Source organism: Phyllobates terribilis, unplaced genomic scaffold (genome assembly GCF_046119375.1).
Source record: "Phyllobates terribilis strain yellow unplaced genomic scaffold, ASM4611937v1 Scaffold_2__4_contigs__length_985480577, whole genome shotgun sequence".
Classification (NCBI taxonomy): Eukaryota; Metazoa; Chordata; class Amphibia; order Anura; family Dendrobatidae; genus Phyllobates; species Phyllobates terribilis.
In genome coordinates this window covers 206,455,058-206,480,441 of record NW_027362762.1, presented here as the reverse complement: position 1 = coordinate 206,480,441, position 25,384 = coordinate 206,455,058, and the positions used below count along the sequence as shown (strand labels likewise).

General features: G+C 40.2%; 2 protein-coding genes across 3 annotated transcripts in view; one reads left to right on the top strand and one right to left on the bottom strand.

The window, feature by feature from the left end:
- RB1 (RB transcriptional corepressor 1) overlaps positions 1 to 3,369 on the top strand; it is a 282,945-nt gene extending 279,576 nt beyond the window's left edge. The window contains exon 27 of the mRNA XM_073663829.1: positions 708 to 3,369. Coding sequence (XP_073519930.1) covers positions 708 to 796 — 89 coding nt within the window. The 3' untranslated portion in view covers positions 797 to 3,369. The remainder of the gene's footprint in view (positions 1 to 707) is intronic.
- Positions 3,370 to 9,340: 5,971 nt separating this feature from the next.
- RCBTB2 (RCC1 and BTB domain containing protein 2) overlaps positions 9,341 to 25,384 on the bottom strand; it is a 63,364-nt gene continuing 47,320 nt past the window's right edge. The window contains exons 8-12 of one of the 2 annotated variants that reach the window (XM_073663827.1): positions 21,292 to 21,482; positions 20,979 to 21,105; positions 20,750 to 20,889; positions 10,940 to 11,070; positions 9,341 to 10,023 (exon numbers count right to left, since the gene is read on the bottom strand). In XM_073663827.1, coding sequence (XP_073519928.1) covers positions 9,883 to 10,023; positions 10,940 to 11,070; positions 20,750 to 20,889; positions 20,979 to 21,105; positions 21,292 to 21,482 — 730 coding nt within the window. In that variant the 3' untranslated portion in view covers positions 9,341 to 9,882. The remainder of the gene's footprint in view (positions 10,024 to 10,939; positions 11,071 to 20,749; positions 20,890 to 20,978; positions 21,106 to 21,291; positions 21,483 to 25,384) is intronic. The other variant, XM_073663828.1, reaches the window with a different exon arrangement.

Here is a 25,384-nt window from a genome sequence, read left to right as displayed (position 1 = left end):
TTGCAGTGTCTGTTTGCTATATGGACCAGGAAAGCGCAGTTTGTTCAATAGGTTCCAATCTGACAGGCTTGTGCGTAAATCCTTGTGACATATGTCTCGGACATACAAAGGGAACTTGACACAACCAGAAACGCTATTTAATTTCAGATATAAGGATAAGTTGTAATCAGGCTCAGCTCAGCAGTGAGATCAAACTGTCAGCCACTACATGGCTCACACTGCTAATGCCCTCTTTAATTCAGGGAGATCTATATTCTTCCCATAGATCTTAACAGATCATTTACATATTCCAGAGAAATCCATGTTTTTCTTTCTAAGACATTGGATGGCCGATATCAAGGTATCATTGTATTCCGCCTCCTATGACCGATATGCCCATATAGACGGCTCAGGAGGGTTGATCCTTCTGACAGATTCCCTTCATGCAATCGTTAAAATGACTGACTACCTCTATTGATTAGTGGTCTGCCGTGGTCCGCTCCCTCTCTCTCTATCTTTCATATGGAAAAATACATGCTTGATCTGGATATTGATGGAAAACCCTCCCTGTACCCCCCCAATGTACTGTAGTTATGCATAGATTTATAGTTACGTTACCCCTTTTACTATGTATATTGTATTTTCTTGTACTTTTTCAACACAAAAAATAAAAAAACTTGAATTTGAAAAAAAAAAAAATGACTGACTACATATTTGTGTTATTACAGAATCTACAAGGACAAGAATACAGAGGCAAAAGTCAGAGGAGGTGTCAGACTCAGTGAAGCCAGAAGACTCCATAAAGAAAGAAGACTAGAGAGACCTAACCTCCGAAGCCCACTACACTGACACTAATGTAATCCATATCTACAGACATTCATTGTTTTTTTTTTTCCTCATACATTTTTTTTCCGTTTGTACCACTTTTAGAAGCTGATACTTGACTATTAAAATTTTAGCAGTAGTTTAGAGAAACCAGTGTTTTCAGGATGATAGTACCTCATAGTCTACAACTTCCCCCGACACATGAAAAAACAGAACTCTATGCCTGAGGCCACATGTGTGAATGGTTACGCTAATTCTAAAGTGCACTATTTATTTTAATTGTGTCTTACTTGAATTTTATTTAATTGTTGTGCACATTTCCACTTGAGCCTGATGGCCACTTGCTGATTACTACTGAAGACAACAGTTCTACATTGATATCCTAAGAATGACGGCAGCTCCGTATGGTGTGCGCCTCTGTACATTTAGGTGCCCCCGGTCTTTATAGAGCACTGCACTTCATCTGTTTAGCTGATAAGTTTCATTATCAAAAATAAGGAAACTGGAACTAATTTTCCCACTCATACATATACAGACACTAGTGGGGCTTCTATTTGTGACGTCTTCCTCTCCATTACCTCAAGTGAAGAATGGAACTGACAGTAGACGGGTGCAGGCTCGGTGTTTGGTGCTATAGTTGTATGGAAGTTCAGAAAACAAGTTCGTGTGTTAGTGGTAACATTTCAGGTGGCAAGCGACTGATATCCACTTTGTACACTCATGTAATAAGTATATTAAGGTTTGTGTTAAATACATATGGGGTAACTCAGTGTATTCATGATTCATATTTCCCTTCCAATGGAGACTTGTTGCTCTGGAAATAAGGTGGCAGCCGATAAATCCAAGGGATCTTCTGAACTCATTTATTGATTAAATCTTCCTTGGTGTTCAAACACACAGAACTGCAAACTTTAAAGTGATAGTTTGGCATAATATATCTTCTGAAACATCAAGTTAGAAAACCAATCCATACCCTGTCTCCCCACTAAATGCTAAAGGCCCTAGTGATTATGAGGGACCTGTTTGTCCAAAATATCCTTAGTATCTTTCAGTGACATTTAACAGAGTGCGTTAATGTCTGTCATTTTATGATCTATTCAATGTGGTCACAGCCATAAAGTCATAGCATGTCATTTACTGCCCTCATAGTAAACATATTTATTAGTTTTCTTAATAATATGACTGCCACCTCCATGTGTCCAGAGCAAGAAGCTTAATAATTTATCTGAATGCTCAAAATATTCTTTCTGAAAACCTATTGTAGAAAGAATAGTACAATCTACAAAGAATACAAATAATAATAAATAATACAAAGAATAGCGTATTCTAGGTCTTAACCTCACTTTCCCTTTATGTGGCCTTAAAAACACACAAGTGTGTTGCTTCCCTATAGTTTTAAGTGTATATTCACACTGCAGATTGTTCTTTTTCTTCTGAAAGAGTAGGAAAAATAAGTAGAACGAGTCCCTACGTCCATTTTCATAAGGAATTATGGAGACTTCCTTTACTATACTTTAAGCAAGTCTTGTATTGTTCATAAAACAACAATTTTAAAGGGACTATCCAGTGCTGGTCACTCCCTCACGGGGAGGTGTGCATTCTTAATGATATAACATCTGCATACACCTGACAAGTCGCGTGCATGATTTCCAGATATGTGCAGACGTTATGTCATCAGCGCCTCTCATCTCCATATGGAAGTGGTCGGCTCTGCACAAACCTGTTGAAACAGACATGTCAGGAGCACTGTATATTGTATACTAGACCCCACAGGAGAGCCGACAAATCCTCTTTAATCGTAAAGTAACAAACACTTTGGACCCGATTAATCAAATCTTTCACGGCAAAATTTTCCGACTTTTTGCATCTTCACGCCAGCTTCTGTGAAGAATTGGGCATAGCAGGGGCGTGACTCCACAGCTCATCTAATTCATGACGACTTGTGGCGTTCTTTACACCAGAAATCTTACTCTGGTATCAGAATGGAGAGCGATTTCTGATGTGCTTGGAGGCGTGTGCAACTCTATAGCCGCTCCAGATTCATGAGGAGACGTGCACCTCCTCATGACTCGGGAGCATCTGACTCACGCATGTGCGGTCATCAAGACCAGTGGGAGCAACTCCGATCTTGATTAATCGGGCCCTTATTTATTTTTTGTGGTGTTTGCTACTCTTGGCCTCGAACAAAGTTGATATTTTGATTTTTTTTTTCTGTTAATGAAAAAACCAAAACCATGAAATACAATGATGCAGGGGAAGAGCGGAACATTACAATTAATTGCCAATTTACACCTCCATAAAAAATTAGATAATTTTGTGTTGATGGCACAACCATGCTGTCTCTGCCTGTGCCTATAGGTTTTTTTTTTTTATTCTCATGCTTCTACTGCACAGTATGGTCCCATAGTACATGGGAATTTTGCTAATGAATAATTTTTATTGTTTTGGTCAGTCAACCTATTATATTTGAAAACACAGAAGTTCTGTGAAGCTTGACCAATGTACCACGATTATGTTCATGCTAACATTTTTTTTTATTACTTTTAAAAATAAAACTGAATTCCAGAATTCCAAATCCCATTGAGTTGTTTTATGTTTGATCGTGTGGTGAGCAACGTCAATTATGGCGTTAGTTTACAGAAACAGTCCAGGATTAAAGATTTAGTAGCATAATCTACAGGAAAAGCCCTCGTTTGCCCATCAGGGTCTATTTATGCCGTACTCTTTGAAGCAGCAAGAATTCTAGAAGTGTACTTACATACCAAGATCAAGATACCTTATCTCAAAAAGATGTGAGCTTTAGTAAAAACGATGTACAAATTCTCTAGCCCATCTTACGATGACAGACACTTGTGCTGCATCTTTTGTAATAGACAAATATAGTTTTCTGTATGAACAAGCCCGAGCTGTGATGTCATGTGGTGAAGAGGGAATGGTATCTGAATTCTGGAATACAGCACTACACCTGGAGTATTTGTTTTTAATGACAACTCAAAATATGAATATTTTACAACACTAAAATGGGGTTGTCAGTCTTATCTGGATAGTAATACTGCTTTAAGAAGTCAATGTGCCTTTAAATAGCGGTTATAAATAAGGAGAGGGGGGGCAAGAGCGTCCCCACACTTTCTTAGGCACCTGCTCGTTGCACACAGGATCACACGGAAGCAAGCAGCTGTGTGCAGCGAGTGGGTACCAGAGAGAGAGAGATGACAGTACACCTGTTTGGATCCTGCAATGTTAGTGCAGATAATTCGGGCATGTTTCACACGTCCTGATATTTCCAGTACTGGAAAAAACAGTACCAGAGATGTCCGTGTGTACCTGTGTGGCAACAGTGTGCCGTATCAGAATCACATGTACCGGCGCCTGGGAATCAGCGGTACAGTTAGCGCTGTTCCGTGGAGCCAGGTGCTGAAGGAATCTCTCATGATTGTCCCCTGCTGGCGCTGTGATCAGCACGAGCAAGGGACGATGTTGAGAGTAGTATTCTGCTGCTGCTGTCTCCTAGTGTAAAAATATGAATAAAATAAAAAAATCTTACTCACCTGGCTTGAGGCGACCGCACATGCTGGGGAGCAGAGGAGAATGACTCGCTGCAGTGAACAGGCCCCTCCTGAACTGCACTGAGGTTAGTGAGCAGTGTCCTGTCACTCAGTGAGCTCAGCACAGTTCAGAGGCCAGTTTGCTGCAGTGCGTCATTCGCCTCCGCTCCTCAGCATATGCGGTCACCTTAAGCCGTACCAAGTAATGACTGACAGTCTGCTCTCCTGATCTACATGTTTCAAAAAAAATGTTGATTTCTCTAGACTAGGACATTGGATGGCAGATACCAAGGTATCATTTTATTCATGGCACTTTTCTCCCCTATAAGCAACATTTCTCAGGAAAATTACCTCTATACCCCAGGATCTGATAGAATAGGCTTTCTCCTGTGAATCCATTAAAAAAAAACAACAATTTTTAATTTTAGATTTTTGACACTAGGAATTGTGTATTAATCTAAATTCTAATATATGCAAGTTGATTTTTTTCATTTCCTAATCGAGAGAGAATTTTTCCACCCTCCGGAAAAATGCTTGCGTTTGCCATTCACTTCCATAATGCTCGCTACTGGAATCGAGGGAGCACCCAAGCTTTTCAGTGCTTGATCAACACTATAGTGGGGACTTCTAGGATCCAGCAGCTCTACCAGCAATGCTTCTCATTGAGCGTCAAACAAGTCCAGTTCCAGGCAAAATATCATGCCTAATTGGTATTGTAAATGTACAATTTAGAAATTATGTTTTACCCCAGGTAAGGTGCTGCTGTCTTCTTAGAGAGTGGTAAGTATTAGACTACATATACACCTCGAAATAGTGGAGATATAGTGCTGTGGATACCCTTAGGAAATACAATACTACAGATTTCAATGGTTAAAAATAAAGTCCAACAACTTGTTTTGTGGTTTTCTGCAGCTGATTTACTTCAAAAATTGTATTTTACATAGTCAAGAAAAAAATACCGCTTCTATATTAAGTTTTATTATAGAAAACAAACAATTATCAAAAAAAAACACTGAAAAGTCAAGCAGCAGCTTTGCTCAAATCTCAAAACTGTTCACATACAGATTATACATCACAGGGTCGTCTATTTTCCAGTTCTAGATAGATTTTTCTTCTATTAGTGCAAAATAAGTATTTTAGGTTTATTGATAAATCGGTATATTGAGCCTTTATATGCAATACATTTAGTGGGATAAATTTTGGTTTCCATGATCCTTGATAAAATAGCAATCAAAACTGTGTTATGACTTGATTAGGGAAGAGTAGATACTACTAAACTGCTATACACAACACCCTACTGTAAGTTAAAAACAAAATGTGTTATTGGATGCACTGACTGAAAAGTTACGAACCATTGTTAGTTTCTCCTAGACGATTGGAAATTACACTAGTGCAAAAATAAATATCAAATGGTGTATTTACTGTTCAGTACTCCATCCACATTGTAACTACTGCAGTGTCCACGCGATATAACCTCAAACAAAATAATTCTTGACATACTATAGGTCCAAGCAGTTTACCCATCCAAGGTTCTTCCAGTAGCAAACATTAAAATTCAAGCGAGGAAGGAGCTAGTCTCAGACAGCAGAAGGATTAACAAGTCTAATTATGAAACTATTTGCAGTCCATTGACATCACATATTAAAGGGGTTGTCCACTACTCTGACAATCCCTTCTCAAATCACCATAGTTCCCCCATGTGTAAAATAATAGCAGCTATATTCTCCGGTGTGGCCTTTGATCCAACAATGTCCTTGTCAGGAATAAAGGACGGTTATATTGGATTGGTGAGTGCCGCCTTCTTTTTTCTTCTTGCTAGATATCGAATGACTTTCAGCAGAACACCCAAGTATATCTGATATACTGCATAGCTCAAACGGCTAGAAATTTACTGCTACGATACCACTTGCTGCGTGGCACTGATATACTTTTATAGGTCCAGCAATGTCAGTGCCTACTCTCCTGGGGCTTGTGTAACATTATGTCACAGGATCACTGCAGCCATTCAGCGGCCACTACCCTCAATTCTTTTGGATGTAACTGGCATCCAGAGGAAGTCGGAGAGCAGCAGTTCTCACTTCTTCTGGGTGTATGTTTTGTCCAAAGAAAGTTGGAGTGCAGCGGCCACTGATTGGGTGTAGGGCTCACATGACATTATGTCACATGATCCCCGGGAGAACATCGCTGGAATGGAGCTGGCACCAGAGGTAAATATGCCTGCTATTATTTTACATGGGGGAACTATGATCATTGAGAAGAAGTTTGTCTGAGTAGGACAACGGCTTTAAAAGCTAACTTTTACAGGATATGTTTCACAACCCAGAACCATCCCATGAGCTACTTATACAGTAGACCTCCGTTTCATGTGCAATACAAAAATACAGCACCATGATCCTCATATGAAAATAGATCTTGGGGTAGATGTAGTAATGGTCCACTGAGATATAGACAAGGTAATGTCTGCTGATCTTGCACTTTCCATGGAAAAGCAGTTAATATTCAAAATCTCAAATTTTGAAAGATGTGGGTAAAGTAACAGCAAGATTGTGACCGTAGACTGATCATATGGAACAAAAATGTATAATATATTTCTGCCATATGCTTTTTTTTATGTAAAAAAAAAAAACTCCCTTTCTGGTCTGCATGAATCACATCATCTGGAGTAATTATTTTCTACACAGAATTGTGGTTTAGAGCTCTGGCTAATTCTTCCATTGAAAATATTGCCTCATGCACACAAGTTTATTTAGTATCCTGAAGACACGGGGAGCGATTCATAAATGTGTCTACGCCACATTTCTGGTGTAAACACCTTAAAGAAAATAGACCCCTAAAATACAACTTAATGATTATCATCTATACAACTCTCTACAAAGGAAAAATTATAGAGGTGTGTCTATCCACATGAATGTACACAGAGTCTATTAGACCCCCCCCCCCCCCCAAAAAAAAATAATAATAATAAACAACGTAGGATATAAGGCGACTATAAATTCCCTAGTAATCCTTAAAGTGCCCATACCTATCTGCGGAGGTTGGCACCCTAATAATTGCAATATGGTATCCCCACTCAACGTCTGATATTCCTAAAGACCCTAGTACACACCTAAGCTATAATTAAAGTGCAGCACAGGTAGTGAAAATAGACTCCTGGATGCGCACCAAACTTAGACATATATAAATGCCGGGACAATACCCACATTCGGAACAACAAAATGAGCCAGATTGCTATATGTACATATGTGTCTAAAAAATTGTAAATCTCTATATCCCTAAAACCATTAGTTATATACACAGATGGTAAATGTTAGTTAAGGAATATGTACAAGGAAAACAAAATCCATATACAGCAAAGACTACCAACCAGGATGAAGCATATGAATCCAGATATGGGAATCCATGTCCGGACGAGTTTCCCCCCGGTATCATTGGGGTTCATCAGACGCACATTATCCTTTTGGATAATCAGTCCCCTGATGAACCCCGATGATACCGGGGGGGGGGACACACACGTCAGGACATGGAACATAGATTCACGGATTCACATACTACAGGGCTTAGTCTATCTAAGTTAAGTATGGCTATTTATAATACTTCATCATCGTTGGTAGTGCAATGTGGGTATTGTCCCAGCATTTATATATGTTTGTTTGGTGCGCATCCAGGAGTCTATTTTCACTACCTGCGCTGCACTTTAATTATAGTTTAAGTGTGTACCAGGGTCTTTAGGGATATCAGACGTTGAGCAGGGGCGCCATATTGCAATTATTAGGGTGCCAACCTCTGGCCAGGTAGGGGCACTTTAGGGATTACTAGGGAATTTATAGTCCCCTTATATCCTATGCTGTTAATTATTATAATTTTTGGGGGCCTAATAGATTCTTGTGTATATTTATATGAATAGACACATCTCTAGAAGTTTTCAAATTTAGAGAGTTTTATAGCTAATCATTAAAAGTTATATTTTAGAAGTTATTTTCTTTTAAGGTGTTTACACCAGAAATGTGGCATAAACACATTAATGTATCGCCCCCCTCGTGTCTTCAGGATACTAAATAAACTTGTGTGCATGAGGCAATATTTTCAATGATAAAACTAACCAGGGTTCAAATCCCACCAATGACAACAGGTTCAATGAGTTTTTATGTTTGCATGGATTTTCACCAGGTATTCTTTCTCCCACATTTCAAAAGACATACTGATAGGGGATTGATCATCGCTGTCCCCATTGGGGCTCACAATCTAATGTCTGTAAAGTGCTATGGAATATGATGACACTATAGAAGTAGAAAATACATCTGCACCCCTCCTAAGCAGAACCAATGTCGTTGAACCAGCTAACAATTTCCATTTACAATGCACAATAACTGAGTGACAAATAATGTTTTTCTCTAGCATAAACTACTCCATGAATGATGAATGCACGTTCATCCAATTTATATTACATAATTATTGTGCACAAATCTCAATTATGTACTGGTGTAAAAGGGCCTTAAAAGGGTTTTCCCACAAACAAAAGTTCATTTTAATAAATAGATCTTGGAATAATAATAATAATTTCCGCAATTGGATGTGTTTAAATAAAATGTTCCTGTGCTGAGATAATATTATATATGTGTCCCTGCTGTGTACTGTGTAATGGCTGTGTCGGACCATGTAGAGATGCTTCAGTTCATGATCTGATCATACCACATCTCCTGGGCAGGGAAGGATGCAAAAGAGTATACAGACATTACAGCAGGGGATCACAGCTGATTCTTTTTGTGAGGTAAAACACTCCCCTGCCTGTTTTTAAACAATGTTTTACTTCAAAGAAAGAATCAGCTGTGATCCCCTCCTGTAATGTCTGTATAGTCTTTTGCTTCCTCCCCTGCCCAGGAGCTGTGGTATGATCAGACCATGTTCCTGTACGGTCAGACACAGCCATTACACAGTACACAGCAGGGGCACATTTATAAGATTCTCAGCACAAGAACATTTTATTTAAACACATCCAATTGTGGAAGTTATTATCATGCCAAAATCTATTGATTAAAATTAACTTTTGTTCTTGGGAAAACCCCTTTAAGAGAAGCAAAGTAGTTGGAGATTCTCCAGGTGTCAGAACAGTTGTTCCGGTTATAACTGGCGCCCTGCTTGTTACTTGTTGTCTGCTAGAACAGATTACATTACATGATGTACAATTTTCTTTCTAGCTGTTTATGTGACAGCGACACAGCTACCATAGGGAACACGCCAATTATGTATCATGTAGCAAGATTACTTTTATAAACAGCCAATCTTCCAAAATTGTAAAAGTACAAAATAGTGTAGAAGGTTTACAATTTACCAATTTCCTGTTGCGCCAAGAGGTTTCACAATTGCATGGACAATGCAAAATGCTTTGAAAACACCAATACCAGAATATTATAATTTACAAGAAATCCAATTTTAAGTATTCATACATTGTCATCTGATCAAAAAGTAAATACACCAATTGCTTGTAATTTAGGTTTAGCTACAAAGTAAGCACCATCATCATGGAAGATGCCAGTCAGTTCTTGAAGGCTCCGGCTTTGCTTGCTTTATTGATAAAGATCTTTAGGAGATCATTGTCCATACTAGCAAAGGCGTCCGTCTGGGTAACCATAGTCATATGGTTTATGCAGAATCTGAAGCAGAACTCTTCCAGGTCCTAGAAACAAATGACTTGTTGTAGACACGTAACTTATAAATTACAGAAGTTGAGGTTTATTTCATGCTTACAATATAAGATTCCAAACAATTCAAGTTGCAAAAGAATCCTTGAATTAAAGCAAATGTACAATAAATCTGCATCAAAGTCGAGCGCTCAGTCTGGTTCTAGAAGACTGCTTTGTTTATGGCACAGAATTACAATGGCTGATCAGCTCCTAATGAAGGGAATAGGATCTGATCTTCTGCACCAGTGAACGGTCATTGTACAGTGCCGTACTGCTCCAGCTCTGGTCACAGTTTACATCAGGCCACCGCTAGCCTTGCAAACAGCTGAACAGTGGGGGGAGCCACGGATCAGTAAGATATTAATGAGGATACGCCAACAATATCCAAGTCGTAGATAACCCCTTTTAAGATGCTCTGACAGTCATTTAGACATCAGAAAATCACTCACATCCTAGTTCTTGCATATTTTTCCGACTGTTCCCTTTCTGCCCAATATTATCCCACTCCTTGCCAGGTGCCATTGTAACTTCTCAGCATTGTTATTAACGTCACCTGTTTTACCTGACGAGTACATAGTCAAATATTGCCACAATATATCATCAGTGTAGGGGACCAATCCCTGCAATTTTCAAAATCCCAAGAATACAGCTGTAGGTAAAAGCACACCAGAATCTCTGGCTTTTCTCACACACAATGCTACAGCCCTTTTCCCTTGAAGGATTTTGTCTGGGAAGGGTTGGCAGTCTCAATAGTTGGCCCTTCACTGATGGCATATCCTGAAGAGGATCCATGTCTAGTGTGCTTGGAAATCATGTGCGACTTCAATCCATTGTGGTCTGGATATGAAGCGAAATGATACAGATGATAATTTAATCTTGGTTTCAACATATAAAGAGATTTCCTTGTACCTGAGCATCATACTTAACAGCAGCTGACAGAAGTACCACCGCATTGTCTTCACAGATACCTTGTTTTATGGTCTGTTGGCAGAGCTGCTTCAGCCTATTTTCTCTATACAATGTAGCTAGCTCCAAGAGTCCTGCAAAAAAGAAATCCAAGCAGTAAATGTAGTCTCTGCCTATAATGCTCATAACCTTGTAACATTTAAATGTGAGAATTACAGAATTTAGTGTAAGCAAAATACAAATAATATTACATATACAGTAAAGAGCAGGTACTGTGGAAAACCTGGCTCTTCATATAAGCAGGGCACAACATGAAATTGTGACAAATCCACAGCAGTATTTACAGCATAGGATTCACAGCGGCTTCACCACTGTGGGAGTTCTGCTGCGGAAAGTTTCCACGGAAATGTACCCCAAGGTCTCCTTCATATTTGGGTGGGGTGCACTTATTTTCTCACATAAAATGTATGTTTTGTTTTCTTTTGCTATAGAAAATTCTACAGGAAAAAGAAAAAAAAACAAATTACACACCTGGACAGTTTGTTGAGTTTTTCATGTTTTCCTATTGACTCAGATGTATGGTAACAGCATTTTGACAAATATTAAAAAAGATTATATAAACATAAATATTATATATATATTTACTTTTTTTTTTTCAAAGAACCATGATACTCAGTTTTTTCTCCCATTAGAAGACTTGGATTTTACCTAATTTTTACCTTCAATGTCCCGATATATCTTGCGTATCTTTTGGGTCACTATTAGGGTACGTGCACATGAAGGGTTCTTTTGAGCAGAAACTCAGTTTTTGAGGAGGATTTGGAGAGTTTCCACTCAGTTCTTAGCTCTAAAAACTCAGCAAAAAGACTGTTTTTAGTGCGTTTCTGTTGCGGAAAGTCACTAAAATCGCATGTAATCTACTCATGACTGTATCAAGTAACCCAATTTACCAAATGGGCGAGTTTTTGATGTTGAAGATTTTCTGTAGCCTTTCTGCGCCTAAACCGCTAAGGCTACGTTCCCACAATGGAGTATTGGTCTCCCACTGACAAGGTCGTGAGTTTAAGACCTGGTAAGATGGAGTTCTTCAGGAGCATCATAACTACCTACCAGAAGAAGGGGAGGTTCTCCACAAAGCCTGATAAACGCCTGGCTTGCTGTGCAGAATTAACAATGGCCCTGAGGAAACTGAAGTTTCTTCTTCACCGTGAAAAAATTATACATAGAGGAAAAGGGAGGAGAGTTGCGTATAGAGAGTGGGCGCTGAGCCTCCTTTTCCACAGTGCTGTTCGATAACCATATGCTGATGAGGGAACAGTGCAGTAAACGACTAGCACTGATGGCAGAAGCTCGGGAAGCCAGCAATCAGCTTGTATTGCTTCCCAGGGCTTTATGGAGGCACACTAATCCGATATTAACCCTTCATTCAGAGATGGAGATGTCTGGCCAGCATTAGAGGAATATTTTTTCATATGCATCAGATAAGCAGTTTTAGGTTATGTCCCCACAATGAGTTTTTGACACTGTATTTTCTCTGCACAAAAAACGCAGCGTCTTACAGTTCCTGCAAAGTGTATGGAATCTATAGGAAACTCATGCCCGGTGTTTTTTTTGTTTTTTTTCATTTAAGCCGCATAAACTGACCCCTGGTGCATGTTTGATATCCACAGCATGTCAATTTCTCTTGTGAGTACCCCAAGTTTTATGTGCAGATTTTCCCTACAGGAATTGCATAACGTGGAAAATCTGCAGGTAGCAAATGCATGTAATCCGCACATGACTGTATCAATAAGGTTTTGTCAAAGCCAAATACCAAGAAGTATCAAAAACAAAGCAGCTTTATTTAAAACATGAAGACATACAAAAGGGCAATGGGAGTAACTGAAATCTCCAATGTTATACTTAATATAATTTTTATTAGAAAAATTCATTAAAATAATCAGACCTCAATGAGGAGGGTATAAAGACCAAAGGAAATGTGTCACAGCAAAAATATCTGGGTTGTACAAGTAAATGTGGTAGTAAGTGTTGATGTAACAAAAATAATTATACAGTCCAGATTAACATGATTAAAGAGAGAAAAAACACTAAATTTGAGCTTGGTTAAGTTGGTATACATGCAGCACATAAATGCATGTTTCTCAATGGCGATGAATCAGAAAATCCTACAAGAAGCAAAATGAACATAAACCCTGCTGTAAATAAATAAAAAGCAAGTGCATTTATATAAAATAGGGTTCTTAGTAACACGGTTTTTGATCAAAAATAGTATATAAGCCTTCCCACCATCGACAAGGTGAACCCCGTTTGGGGCAATCTACACTGTCTAATATTAAAAACCTTACTTATATGGTAAGGTACGTATATGGCTTATATACTTTTTTTTATCAAAAACAGTGTTACTAAGAACCCTATTTTATATAAATGCACTTGCTTTTTATTTATTTACAGCAGGGTTTATGTTCATTTTGCTTCTTGTAGGTTTTTATGATTCAGGCTATGTGCCCACATTGCGGAAATGAAGCGGAAAATTTGCGCTTCATTTCCACATGTCCTTTCCCGGAAAAACGCATGCGGAATTTCGCAAGCGTTTCTCACACCTTTTTTTATTGCATTCAATTCCGCATGCGGAAACACAAAATTAATGGACATGCTGCGGATTTTTGTGCGCATCAAAAACGGTGCGGAAAAATCCGCAGCATGGGCATAGAACTTGCGGATTCGCATTGGGGACCATGGGGTGCGGATTACCAAGCGTTTTACAAACGTTTCCACTGCGGAAATTCTGCATCAAATACGCTTGTAAAACACTACGTGGGCACATACCCTAAATATATCCCAAAAATAGAGTAAATACAGGATTATCTCTGGGGTGGAGAAGGGAGTCACAGCACGTTATCATTAACATGGGAAAGCAGTGCACATTTATATTGACTCACATTAACTCATACTATCCCACTCATTATGCATGATTGTTCCCAGGGAGTTAGCACTAGAGATGAGCGTTGTTCGACTAGAACTGTTCGCCAATCTCAAATTCGAGCTGTTTTGGGCGGTGTTCGAGTTGTTCAACGAACCCGAACGATTTGCAAAAAATTCGGCTGTTCGAGGTTATGTTCGATAACTGTTCGTGCACAAAAAGCGTGTCCTGCATGTCTGGTGCTATTTAGAGCACCAATCATGCAGGGATTGTCTGCCACTCACTGTAATGCCACAGCCATGGTGGTTGTGGCATTACAGTGATTGCCCAAATTGATGGGAACAGTGCCAACAGTGAAACATGAAAAGCCGGCAATTCAGCAGCGGCATCCACCGGTACCCGACAATTTAGAACAGAAAGAATAGAGAATCACACATAGATTAGATACATAGAAACATGTCAGTCACATATATATGAAGTACAGTGACAGTGTTGCTTACTGTACTTGTCATTTAGTGTAAAGGATTTATTAAAAAAAATAATAGTGTTTTCATGCACCGTCTCTTTAAAAAAGCCGGCCGGCAATTCAGCATCTGTACCTGACAATTTAGAATAGAAGGAATAGAGCTTCACACATAGATTAGATAGATAGAAACATGTCAGTCACATATATATGAAGTACAGTGATAGTGTTGCTTACTGTACTTGTCATTTAGTGTTAAAATAAAGGATTTATTTAAAATAAAATTGGCGTGGGGTTCTCCTTAATTTTAGTCTCTAGCGGAGGTTAAGCAGACGGCTGGGGCAGATGTTTGAAGCCTGGGAAGGGGGTAATACCCACGGAGCTTCCCAGGCTACTAATATCAGCCCCCAGCTGAATACCTAGCCTTTACTAGCCATTAAAATGGGGGACCCCCCCCAAAAAATGACGTGGGGTCCCCCCTTCTTTAATAACTAGCAAAGGCTAGGCAGACAGCTGGGGACTGATATTAATAGCCCAGGAAGGGTACCATGAATATTGGCCCCCTCCCAGGCTAGAAACACCAGCCGTCAGCCGCCCCAGAAATGGCGCATCCATAGGATGCGCCAATTCTGGCACTTAGCCTCGCTCTTCCCACTGCCCTGTAGCGGTGGCAGTGGGGTAATAGGGCTGGGGTTGATGTCAGCTTATAATGCCAGCTGACATCAAGCCCAGGTTAGTAATGGAGAGGCGTCTATAAGACACCCCCATTACTAACCCCATAGTCAAAGTTAAAAGAAAACACAAACACCCAGAATAAAGTCCTTTAATTTAAATAAACACACAATTATTTATTGTTCTAAATTAAACCATACTTACCATCACGCCCATTCCAGCTGAAGCCAATGATCTCCTGCAATAAAAGAAAAATAATAAAGCAACATCATCCTTACCTTTCCATGGTTCCCAGGACAGCTCCAGCTCTGCTACATCGAGATGACAGGCTGGACCGCAGCAGAACGCTGCCATCCAGCCTGTCATCCCGCAGACACTGAGAAGGGCAGGCATGCTCGCGCTCCTCAGCGTCTGGCTGTGACGGCATAAAGATGAGCCGAGGTCATGTCCAATGAACTCGGCTCACCTCATGCACGTCACTGACAGCGTGGGAAAATTCTCCTGCACTCAGCGCTTCAGCGTGAGAATTTTCCCACGCTGTCAGTGACGTGCATGAGTAGCACAGTAGTGTTTAACTTTGGCGCCCAAATCGGTGATTGGTCGCGGGCAGCGCCAGCGGCCAATCAGCGATTTTTAACACAAATGTCCGGACCTTTGTAACACCATGGTGATTGACCCGCGACCAATCACTGATATTGCCGCCAAAGTTAAACACTACTGTGCTACTCATGCACGTCACTGACAGCGTGGGAAAATTCTCACGCTGAAGCGCTGAGTGCAGGAGAATTTTCCCACGCTGTCAGTGACGTGCATGAGGTGAGCCGAGTTCATTGGACATGACCTCGGCTCATCTTTATGCCGTCACAGCCAGACACTGAGGAGCACAAGCATGCCTGCGCTTCTCAGTGTCTGCGGGATGACAGGCTGGATGGCAGCGTTCTGCTGCGGTCCAGCCTGTCATCTCGATGTAGCAGAGCTGAAGCTGTCGTGGGAACCATGGAAAGGTAAGGATGAGGTTGCTTTATTATTTTTCTTTTATTGCAGGAGATCGTTGGCTTCAGCTGGAATGGGTGTGACGGTAAGTATGGTTTAATTTAGAACAATAAAGAATTGTGTCTTTATTTCAATTAAAGGACTTTATTCTGGGTGTTTGTGTTTTCTTTTAACTTTGACTATGGGGTTAGTAATGGGGGTGTCTTATAGACGCCTCTCCATTACTAACCTGGGCTTGGTGTCAGCTGGCATTATAAGCTGACATCAACCCCAACCCTATTACCCCACTGCCACCGCTACAGGGCAGTGGGAAGAGCGAGGCTAAGTGCCAGAATTGGCGCATCCTATGGACGCGCCATTTCTGGGGCGGCTGAGGGCTGGTGTTTCTAGCCTGGGAGGGGGCCAATATTCATGGCACCCTTCCTGGGCTATTAATATCAGCCCCCAGCTGTCTGCCTAGCCTTTGCTAGCTAATAAAATAGGGGGGACCCCACGTCATTTTTTTTGGGGGGGGGTCCCCCATTTTAATAGCTAGTAAAGGCTAGGTATTCAGCTGGGGGCTGATATTAGTAGCCTGGGAAGCTCCGTGGGTATTACCCTCTTCCCAGGCTTCAAACATCTGCCCCAGCCTTCTGCTTAACCTCCGCTAGAGACTAAAATTAAGGGGAACCCCACGCCAATTTTTTTTTTTTATAAATCCTTTATTTTAACACTAAATGACAAGTACAGTAATCAACACTGTCACTGTACTTCATATATATGTGACTGACATGTTTCTATCTATCTAATCTATGTGTGATGCTCTATCTTTCTGTTCTAAATTGTCGGGTACAGATGCTGAATTGCCGGCCGGCTTTTTTAAAGAGACGGTGCATGAAAACACTATTATTTTTTTAAATAAATCCTTTACACTAAATGACAAGTACAGTAACCAACACTGTCACTACTTCTTATATATGTGACTGACATGTTTCTATCTATCTAATCTATGTGTGATGCTCTTTTCCTTCTTGTCTAAATTGTCGGGTACCGGTGTATGCCGCTGCTGAATTGCCGGCCGGCTTTTTTAAAGAGAGCGTCTTCTGAGCAGTTTGTCAGCTTTTGGACACATTTGAAGGTGTTTTCTATGTGTTTCTATGTGTTTTTGTTTGCCTGCCATTGGTTTTAACGGTGTTCGACGGTGTTCTACGAACAGTTCGATGAACAGTTCCTCGAACATCCCGGTGTTCGACGAACCGAACCGAACCCGAACACTAAGGGGGTGGCTCAACACTAGTTAGCACCTGCACTTTATTTCTACTTCCATTGTTGCATCATTGATCTGTTATATATGAATATGTACTGTATCCAATATTAGATATATATATTTATATTAGTTATTTTTTGTTCAATTGAATCATGATGTTCACATCTTATTCATTTTGGGATAAATAAGCACATATTGACTATTTTTGGGATATATTTTATTTATGTTATTCTAGACTGTATAATTATTTTTGTTACATATAAAACACTGCCATATTTATTTGTACAATCCATATCTTTTTGCAGAATCATTTTCCTTTCTTCTGTCAGCCTCCTCATTGAGCTCTGATAATTTGTAAGTGTTTTCTAATTAAAATTATGTTAATTCCACAGATTATCTCGCCAGTATATGTTACACAGATTATACAGAATCCCTCAGTTTTTATCTGACATAGGGCTGCAGTCAGGGCTGTGGAGTCAGTAAGCCAAACCTCCAACTCCACAGCACTGCCTCACTACTGAGCGCATATATAAAGTGCAGCACAGACTCATCTCAACTAAAAGCCGAGATCCTTGGATCAGGAATAGAACAGACACTTAGGCTAAGTGCTCACAAAGCAGAAATTCTCTGGATTTTTTCTGCATCTCCCTGGCAGGAAAAACGCATGTGGATTGTACATGCGGTTTCCTGCCAGGGACATGCGGATGTGAAGCGTTCTTCACTTGCATTTCTGCATGCGGGTTGACAAGCGCTTTCCAAGCGATTAGCATCACTTGGAAAGTGCTTGATAACTTGGTCACACTATATAAATCCATGCAACCGGCATGGATTTATATAGTGTGACCAAGTTACAATGCTGCAAGCGCAGCATTAATAGTAAAAAAAAATAAATAAAATGGTGAAAAAAAAAAACCCAAAACAACATTATACTCACCTTCCGATGGCCCACGGCCGCCTTCTCCAGTGTCTTCGACGGTTCGAGGTGGTGTGAAAGGACCTTCCATGACGTCATTTAGTCATGTGACAGGTCATGCGACCGCCGATGTCAGGGGTCGTGTGACCTGTCACATGATTAAATGACATCATGGAAGGTCCTTTTACACCACCGTGAGCCGCCGAAGACACTGGACGCACCATACAGGAGACCGGGGGCCATCAGAAGGTGAGTATCATGGTTTTTTTAATTTTAATTCTTTTTTAACTACAGGTACTATGGTACCCGGGTCTGGAGGAGAGTCTCCTCTTCTCCAGACCCGGGTACCATCCACGCATTGAATCGCTCAAATATCCGCATGTGTACATATAGTCATGCAGATATTATGCAATTCAATGCAAGTCAATGGCGGAAATTACGCCGCGTTTCTGCAAAATTAATGGATGTGCTACGGATTTTTCTGCAATGATAATCCGCAGTGGAAATTTCCGCAGCATGTGCACAGCACATGCGGATTATCATTGGGGAACATTGCAGACCTTCTACCAAGCGTTTTTTAAGCGTTTCCGCAGCTCAAAAACGCATAGTGGGCACACAGCCTTAAGACATTTCACAACTTTCCCAAATTCTTATCAAAACAATCACAGCACATCCTGCATTGAACTACTGTACCAATTTATTATATATTTTAGGAATTGGAGTCAGTCCATTTTATACCGACTCCAACTCCATAGCCCTAGTTACGGTCAAATCCATTATGTTCTAGAATTAAAACGTATCCAGCTATTATTGCATATGTGATCCTATCTTAATTTGGAATCTTTCTGGAAGAGGGTACTAGATATTATAAAACAGCATTTATTTGGTTGATTTATCTCAGTCTCCCTTTGTATGCGTATAGGGGTATACTGAGGATTTAAGTACTGATTACCATGGTAGACAGCAGAGTCCCATTTGTTATTTAAAGCAAGAAAGTTGATAGTTCAACATTGGATATTGGACCAGGTGCATTAAATTCCAGAATTTATAAACAAAATTAATTGGTTACTGAGCCGGGAGAGAGGTATTTACTTAAAGAGAAATGTTAGAACCAAACTTGAAAAACTGTTGGCCCCAATGAATCGACAAATCGGGCTTGGCCTCAAGAGAGATGTTCTGATATTCTTTAGGCCTCTTCTGATAAAAATATTAGGTTTGATTATCCGAGAAGTAACATTGAAGTTAGGTATTACAGAAAGTATTCTTAAAAGGTTTATAGAAAGTGGGGTAAAAAGTAATACATATTCATTAAAGACATTTCTTATGTTCTACACTTTTTTTTTTACAGTATGGGTACCATTTACTAACTTTGGCATGTTTTCCTTTTCTATACAGTGATGCATCAATTGCATATCTGATAACTTTTAGCACTGGGGATTAGTTTGGGAGAAGTATCGGGGTTTGTATTATGTTTGTAATGTGTTATACTTCAAAAACCAATTTAAAAAAAGATATATATTTATTATGACAGATTACTTGGTGATTTCAGCTACTCCACTTCTTTGTCCTTTGTATATCTTCATATTGGATTGGGAGTGATTCACCCCCATGATATCCTCTTTTGGGTGTTTATTGATGGAGGAACTATTTAGTTAGTACAAATTATTTATTCCGGCCTGAAACCTATGTATTTTATATTAGCTTTATTTACAACATGACATACCAAAAAGACAAAAAACGCAGCGTCAAATGTCACAGAGACGCATGTAGAAAATGGACTAAAAAACGCAATGAAAAAAAAAAGTGACAGGTAACTAAATTTACCTAGCAAGTGCAGAAAGTTTGCGACATGAAAAATTCACCAAATACTCATTGTGGGAACAGTGCTTTAATGTGCCAGTATTTTCACTTAAACTAATATTTAAATTCCTGCAAATTTGCATCACATGATAGAAGTGAGAATTGTACATACGGACAGTTGTACGTATGGAAAGAAAGAGTTATTTATTTAGAGTCTATGAAATTTAGAATGCATATAATAGTCAACTTACAAAAAAATAGGATAGAGCAGTTTTGGTTTTAAAAGCAAGTACATCGGCCTCATCAGTTCTACAAGATCTATGTAATAATGTGTGAAAGTTGTATTGTGAAACCTGATGACAAATCCACTTCAAAAAGGCTGTGTGAAACCTTCTACTAACAGCACTGTTCTATCCCTTGGTTGCATGCAGTAGTGCCATACAGCTGTCACTTTATACAACTTTTTATATATTATAGGCACTGCATAGCGTTTCTGATCGGTAGGGGTACGGATCCCAAGATTGGTAAAAACATTACTATGAAGTGCGCAGATCTGTATGTGCATTCGCTCTCACAGAACTGTGTGCTGACCCATAGGCAAACTATTGCGCCCGTACACTGCTCTGCACACAACTCATGCATGACTTCAGCGTGGGATTTAAACGAATCGATGGGGGTCTCAGGACCCGGATCACCACCGATCAGCAACACTATTCAGAGTTCCACTATAAATAAAAGACAAACAAATGCAATTTGTGGCTTAAAGCTTAGTTATTTAGTGGCAAGACCACCGCAGGAATACTTACCAATGGCATCCTCTGGAGAAATGCTGATATTATCAGTGTACAGATACTCTAGGAAGGCGCGAAACACTGGATAAGAAAACTGGTTGATTTCAATTACATCTTCATTACTGTCATGTAAAAATGAACGAAAATGTTCACATCTGAAGGCGAGAAAATAAAAGATGATAAAAATGTACAGTCCGGCAAATATTCTCTTCATGCACCTGACAATGTGTCATCTAATGCTTACCTAATCTGAAGAAGGACTTTGTGCACGTGAATGTATTTCTCATCCACCAAGAACTTTAAATCTGAAGTCTCTGGATTGTCAAATTCCTTCTTCAGAGATTCTGCTACCGTCAGGTGCTCATCCGGCTCTTCAGAGAAAATAAAATATAGAGAGCTTTAATTTGAGTTTACAACCAAAATTTTCTGGAGCTACTGAGCATCTTCATCTATTTATGATATTTCTAGGTCTTTTCCAGTAAAGAAGTAGCAGATCATCAGCGTCTGTCTACTTTCTGTTAAACTATGAAGCCAGCTAACATTTAAAGATTTCTCACCTACAGAAAGGAGGCGCCACATTATAGCAGGAGTGGAGAAGCAGGCGAACACGTCATCGGTACAAGAGAAGTGGGTGAGATGAGGGGCGATGACAGCTTGTCCTCGGCACTGTCCCCACATAAACACCTGACCACCCTGAGATTTAGCCGCAGACGTGTGGGAGGAGTGGCACGCCGCAATTTCCACTATTCTGAGAAGAAAAACACAATTGTAAAAAAATGCATTAAGCGGCCGTTCACTACCACCTACATATAGATAAGAATCAGAAAATACAGAGGGGTCTTTAAAGCGGATCTTTCACCAAATGTTTCATGTTGAACTGGACATATGAGGTCATAGTGGTTGCAGAGAGGAATACGTTTTTTATTTTGCCTCATTGATGCGAAGATATTAGCAACCAAAGAATTTGGACTTAATTTTTCATTAAAACTGTTGTCCAGTCTAAAACAACAAGTCTACAGTTACTCTATGTGACTGCAGACTTGTGAATCCTCACAGCGCATGCACTGCACACTGTAAGGATTTTCCGATGTAAGCTCCGGGAACGGCAGTCACATGACCACAAGTATGTGGTATGCCGGAGTCTAACTAGACTGTTTCCGATGCATTCACTGAAAGTGTATTGAATGAGGGCAGAAACAGTCTAGTCGGATTATGGCCGGGAGTACACAAATCGCATAGTTGTGGTCACATGACCGCCGTTTTGTGCACGGACACCATAAAATACTCACCGCGCGCAAGCTGTGATGATTCACAAGTCTGCGATCATGGAGTGACCACAAACTTTTCATTTTAGACCGGACTACCTCTCTAAGTCCAAGTGGGTATTATCAGAGTTTTCACTGGGGGCTTATACTTCTCCCTGTATGATGCTGACCAATCATAAGCAAATAGGAATTTTGCAGCACATTCTTATTTCAGTAATGCAAAAAAAATATTTCCAAGGTGCAGACATGAAAATTAAACTTCGGGTGCAGGGAATTGAGCAACATATTTAACATTTCGAACCTATCCTGGGTATTTGTCATAAAGTCACCGTGTGGCAGGTGAGTCAGGGCACTCCCGCACCCAAGTCATGTCAGTGTGACAGAAAAGTGCGCTGCAAAATGCCCAACTACTTGTATTAGTGTTAGCACCTCATTGAGCTAGCACCTCACCGTCCCACTGTGTGCATGCCAATTCTCCTCATCGACCAATCATAAGCAGGCAGCAATACTCAGCAGAAAAAGAACACGCCGCCACAATAGCTCAGAGCAAGCTTCTCAGTGTGTGAGATGTGTAATGACAGTCAGCTCTGATCTTCTTGTCTAATATCCTGCATGATTAGAAAGTGCTGGGAGTAGAGTAAAAACAACTGATACTATTCAAAGAAGGTGCCAGCAATCTCTATAGGGGTGGGAAAAAAGGGCAGCACAGCTGAGTTTAGCTGTGTCACATTACAAACCCTTGTATCAGCTCTCGTCTCATAGCACTATCACCTCTGCTGCCAGCACTGCCTGCCCTGAGAGGAGACAACGGTGTCAGAATCACACTGTCTGATGTGCTCAGTGAAATTTGTACTCACTCTGCAGTGAGCTCAGGCTGGCATTTGTCTCACCCATAAGTAGCTTGCCTATTCTGGGCTAACCATGTCTAAGATGTAATGACACCCTACTCAGATCTCACTGCAGAGAGAATACAAGTTCCTGCGAGTACAAGAGACATAAGTTTGGTTACCGACTTTCCTTTTGAGCGCTCAGCTCTGGACAGGCAGTGTGGGGGAGGGGGCAGTACAGCAGAAGTGACAGTACTACGAGAGGACAGCTGATAGAAGGGTTTGTAATATGAAACAGCAAAACTCAGCTGTGCTGTTCCCTCCCCCACACTGCCTGCTTTGACCTTTTCTGAAAGGTGTTAGTTTTCTGTGTTCTACTCCCAGCACTTTCTAATCATGCACGGGGTTAGACCAGGAGATCAAGGCTGTCTAACATTACAGATCAGACACTAAGAAACATGTTCCAAGCTATGGTGGGGATGTGTTCTTTTTCTGCTGTGTGTTGCTGACTGCGTATGATTGGGCAACGTCATACAGAAGGGGAAAAAAAGTTCATGCTCCTAGTGAAAACTATCTTATAACACCTACTTGAACGTACCAAAAACTAAGTGACAAATACTTTGATTACTAAAATCTCCACAACGGAGAAGTGTAATTTAACTAAAGAAAAACAAACAAAAAAACCCAGAAAAATGTTTTATTCCACTCTGCAGCCACTATTACATAGTGTTTCCAGTTCAAGACAAAAAATTTGTTGAAAGGTCCTCTATAAGCTTGTCTTTCATAAGTAGACTAGCGGGAATAAGTAAGAAAATAAAAAGAAGGATTGTGATACTTTCTTATTAGCCAGTATGCGCAGTGGAAGCCATAATAGACTCCATTATAGTCAAAGAGTTCATTGGGTGCCACTGGTGTCTGGCATTTCAGAGAGCGACACTCTTGGTAATTCCGCGCAAAACAACAATTATAAAATTCTGATTTGAAGAAAGTCTAATAAACTAAAAGTTTTTAAGGGTTATTTCTCAAAACGAACACTGATAGTTCAGACCTGCTGTGTGGTCAAGTTGCTGTTCCTAAGGACACAACCCCACTATCAGTATTCGGTCAGTATTTTTTCTCACGAGTAGCTGCCAAAACCAGGTGAGGAACAATCAGAGAAAAAGTAAAATAGAAACAAGTGACAAATTCTGCATTTATCACCCACTCCTGGTTTTGTCTCCCACTCCTGAAAAAAAAAATACTGACCGAATACTGACCAAATACTGATAGTGGGGCCGTGGCCTAACTGTGAGAACAGCCAACAGGCCATAATTTTTAGGCCATAATTAAAGTTTCAATTAATGACAAATTCTCGCAGATTGCCCTCGCCCAGTGTAAAAGGTCTTTTACTGTCCAACAACAAATCACAATCTAAGCAGAATCCGGCATTTTCTGCACTTCTTTCCCTATTCCAGTTTCTTTTTATTATCAGGCTGTAAGGAGAAGCAGGGCTGAGGTCTACCAGATTTCACCAATGAGACAACTGAAGATTTGGGGAGGGCACTTAGAGCTGAAATTTTAGAGATGCCCAAATACTTTGCTGTGGCAACAGTGAGCCACCAGCCATCTGTGAGTGTCTTCCCCTGCAATTCTCTCAAGCTCTTGAATATTTGCAGGGTCCGTTTCCCCAATTATGGGCTCAGAGTTCTCCAAAGATTTTCAATTGGATTGAGATCAGGACTCCATCCATTTTTCTTCCTTAAAAGGAAACTATGAATGCAGAATGAATCAGAGTAAGGCTGCATGGTTGAAGCCAGGTATATATTTTTATCTGTAAAGCTCCAGCATTTGAGAAATGTAGTTAAAAGATCCGGCCGGGGACAGCAGGGAGAGATGAGACTAGTTTGGTGCCGCCCCTCCCATTTTGTTAATTGATAGAAAAAAAACCTGCTATTAACACTTCTATTTTTGAAAAATTTCTTAGGATACGTTCCCACGATGAGCTTTCGGTGCGTTTTTGATGTTGCACAATCTCTGCACCATTTTTGCCCCTATTATTTAAAGGTTACTTGTGTTTTTTCGTTGCGTTTGTGAGCGTTTTTTTAACATGCATTTTTATTGCATTTTTCACTCTGGTTTTTATCTCTTGGGTGTATCGTGCTTTAAATAAATCCGCTTTGTTTTTGATATTTGGCTTTGACAAAACTTTATTGACATACATAGGTGCGAATTACATGCTGCTTCGATGCGTTTCTGCAGCAGAAATGCACTATAAAGCATCTTTTACCAGCGGAATTCCCGCACCTAATGCAAGTCTATGGGAAATTCTGTGAAAACTCAGCAACTCTCTCAGCAAGAGAAATTGACATGCTGCGGATTTGAAACAAGCACCGCAGGGCAGTTTACGCTGCATTAAAAAGAAGCAGAGTGGGCATGAGATTTCTATAAATCCCATCCACTTTGCTGGAACTGTAAGACGCTGTATTTTTGATGCAAACATACACAGCGTCAAAAACGCACCAAAAGCTCAAAGCGGAATGTAGCCTTACTGTGCAAAAGGCAGGTGTGAAAAAAATCCC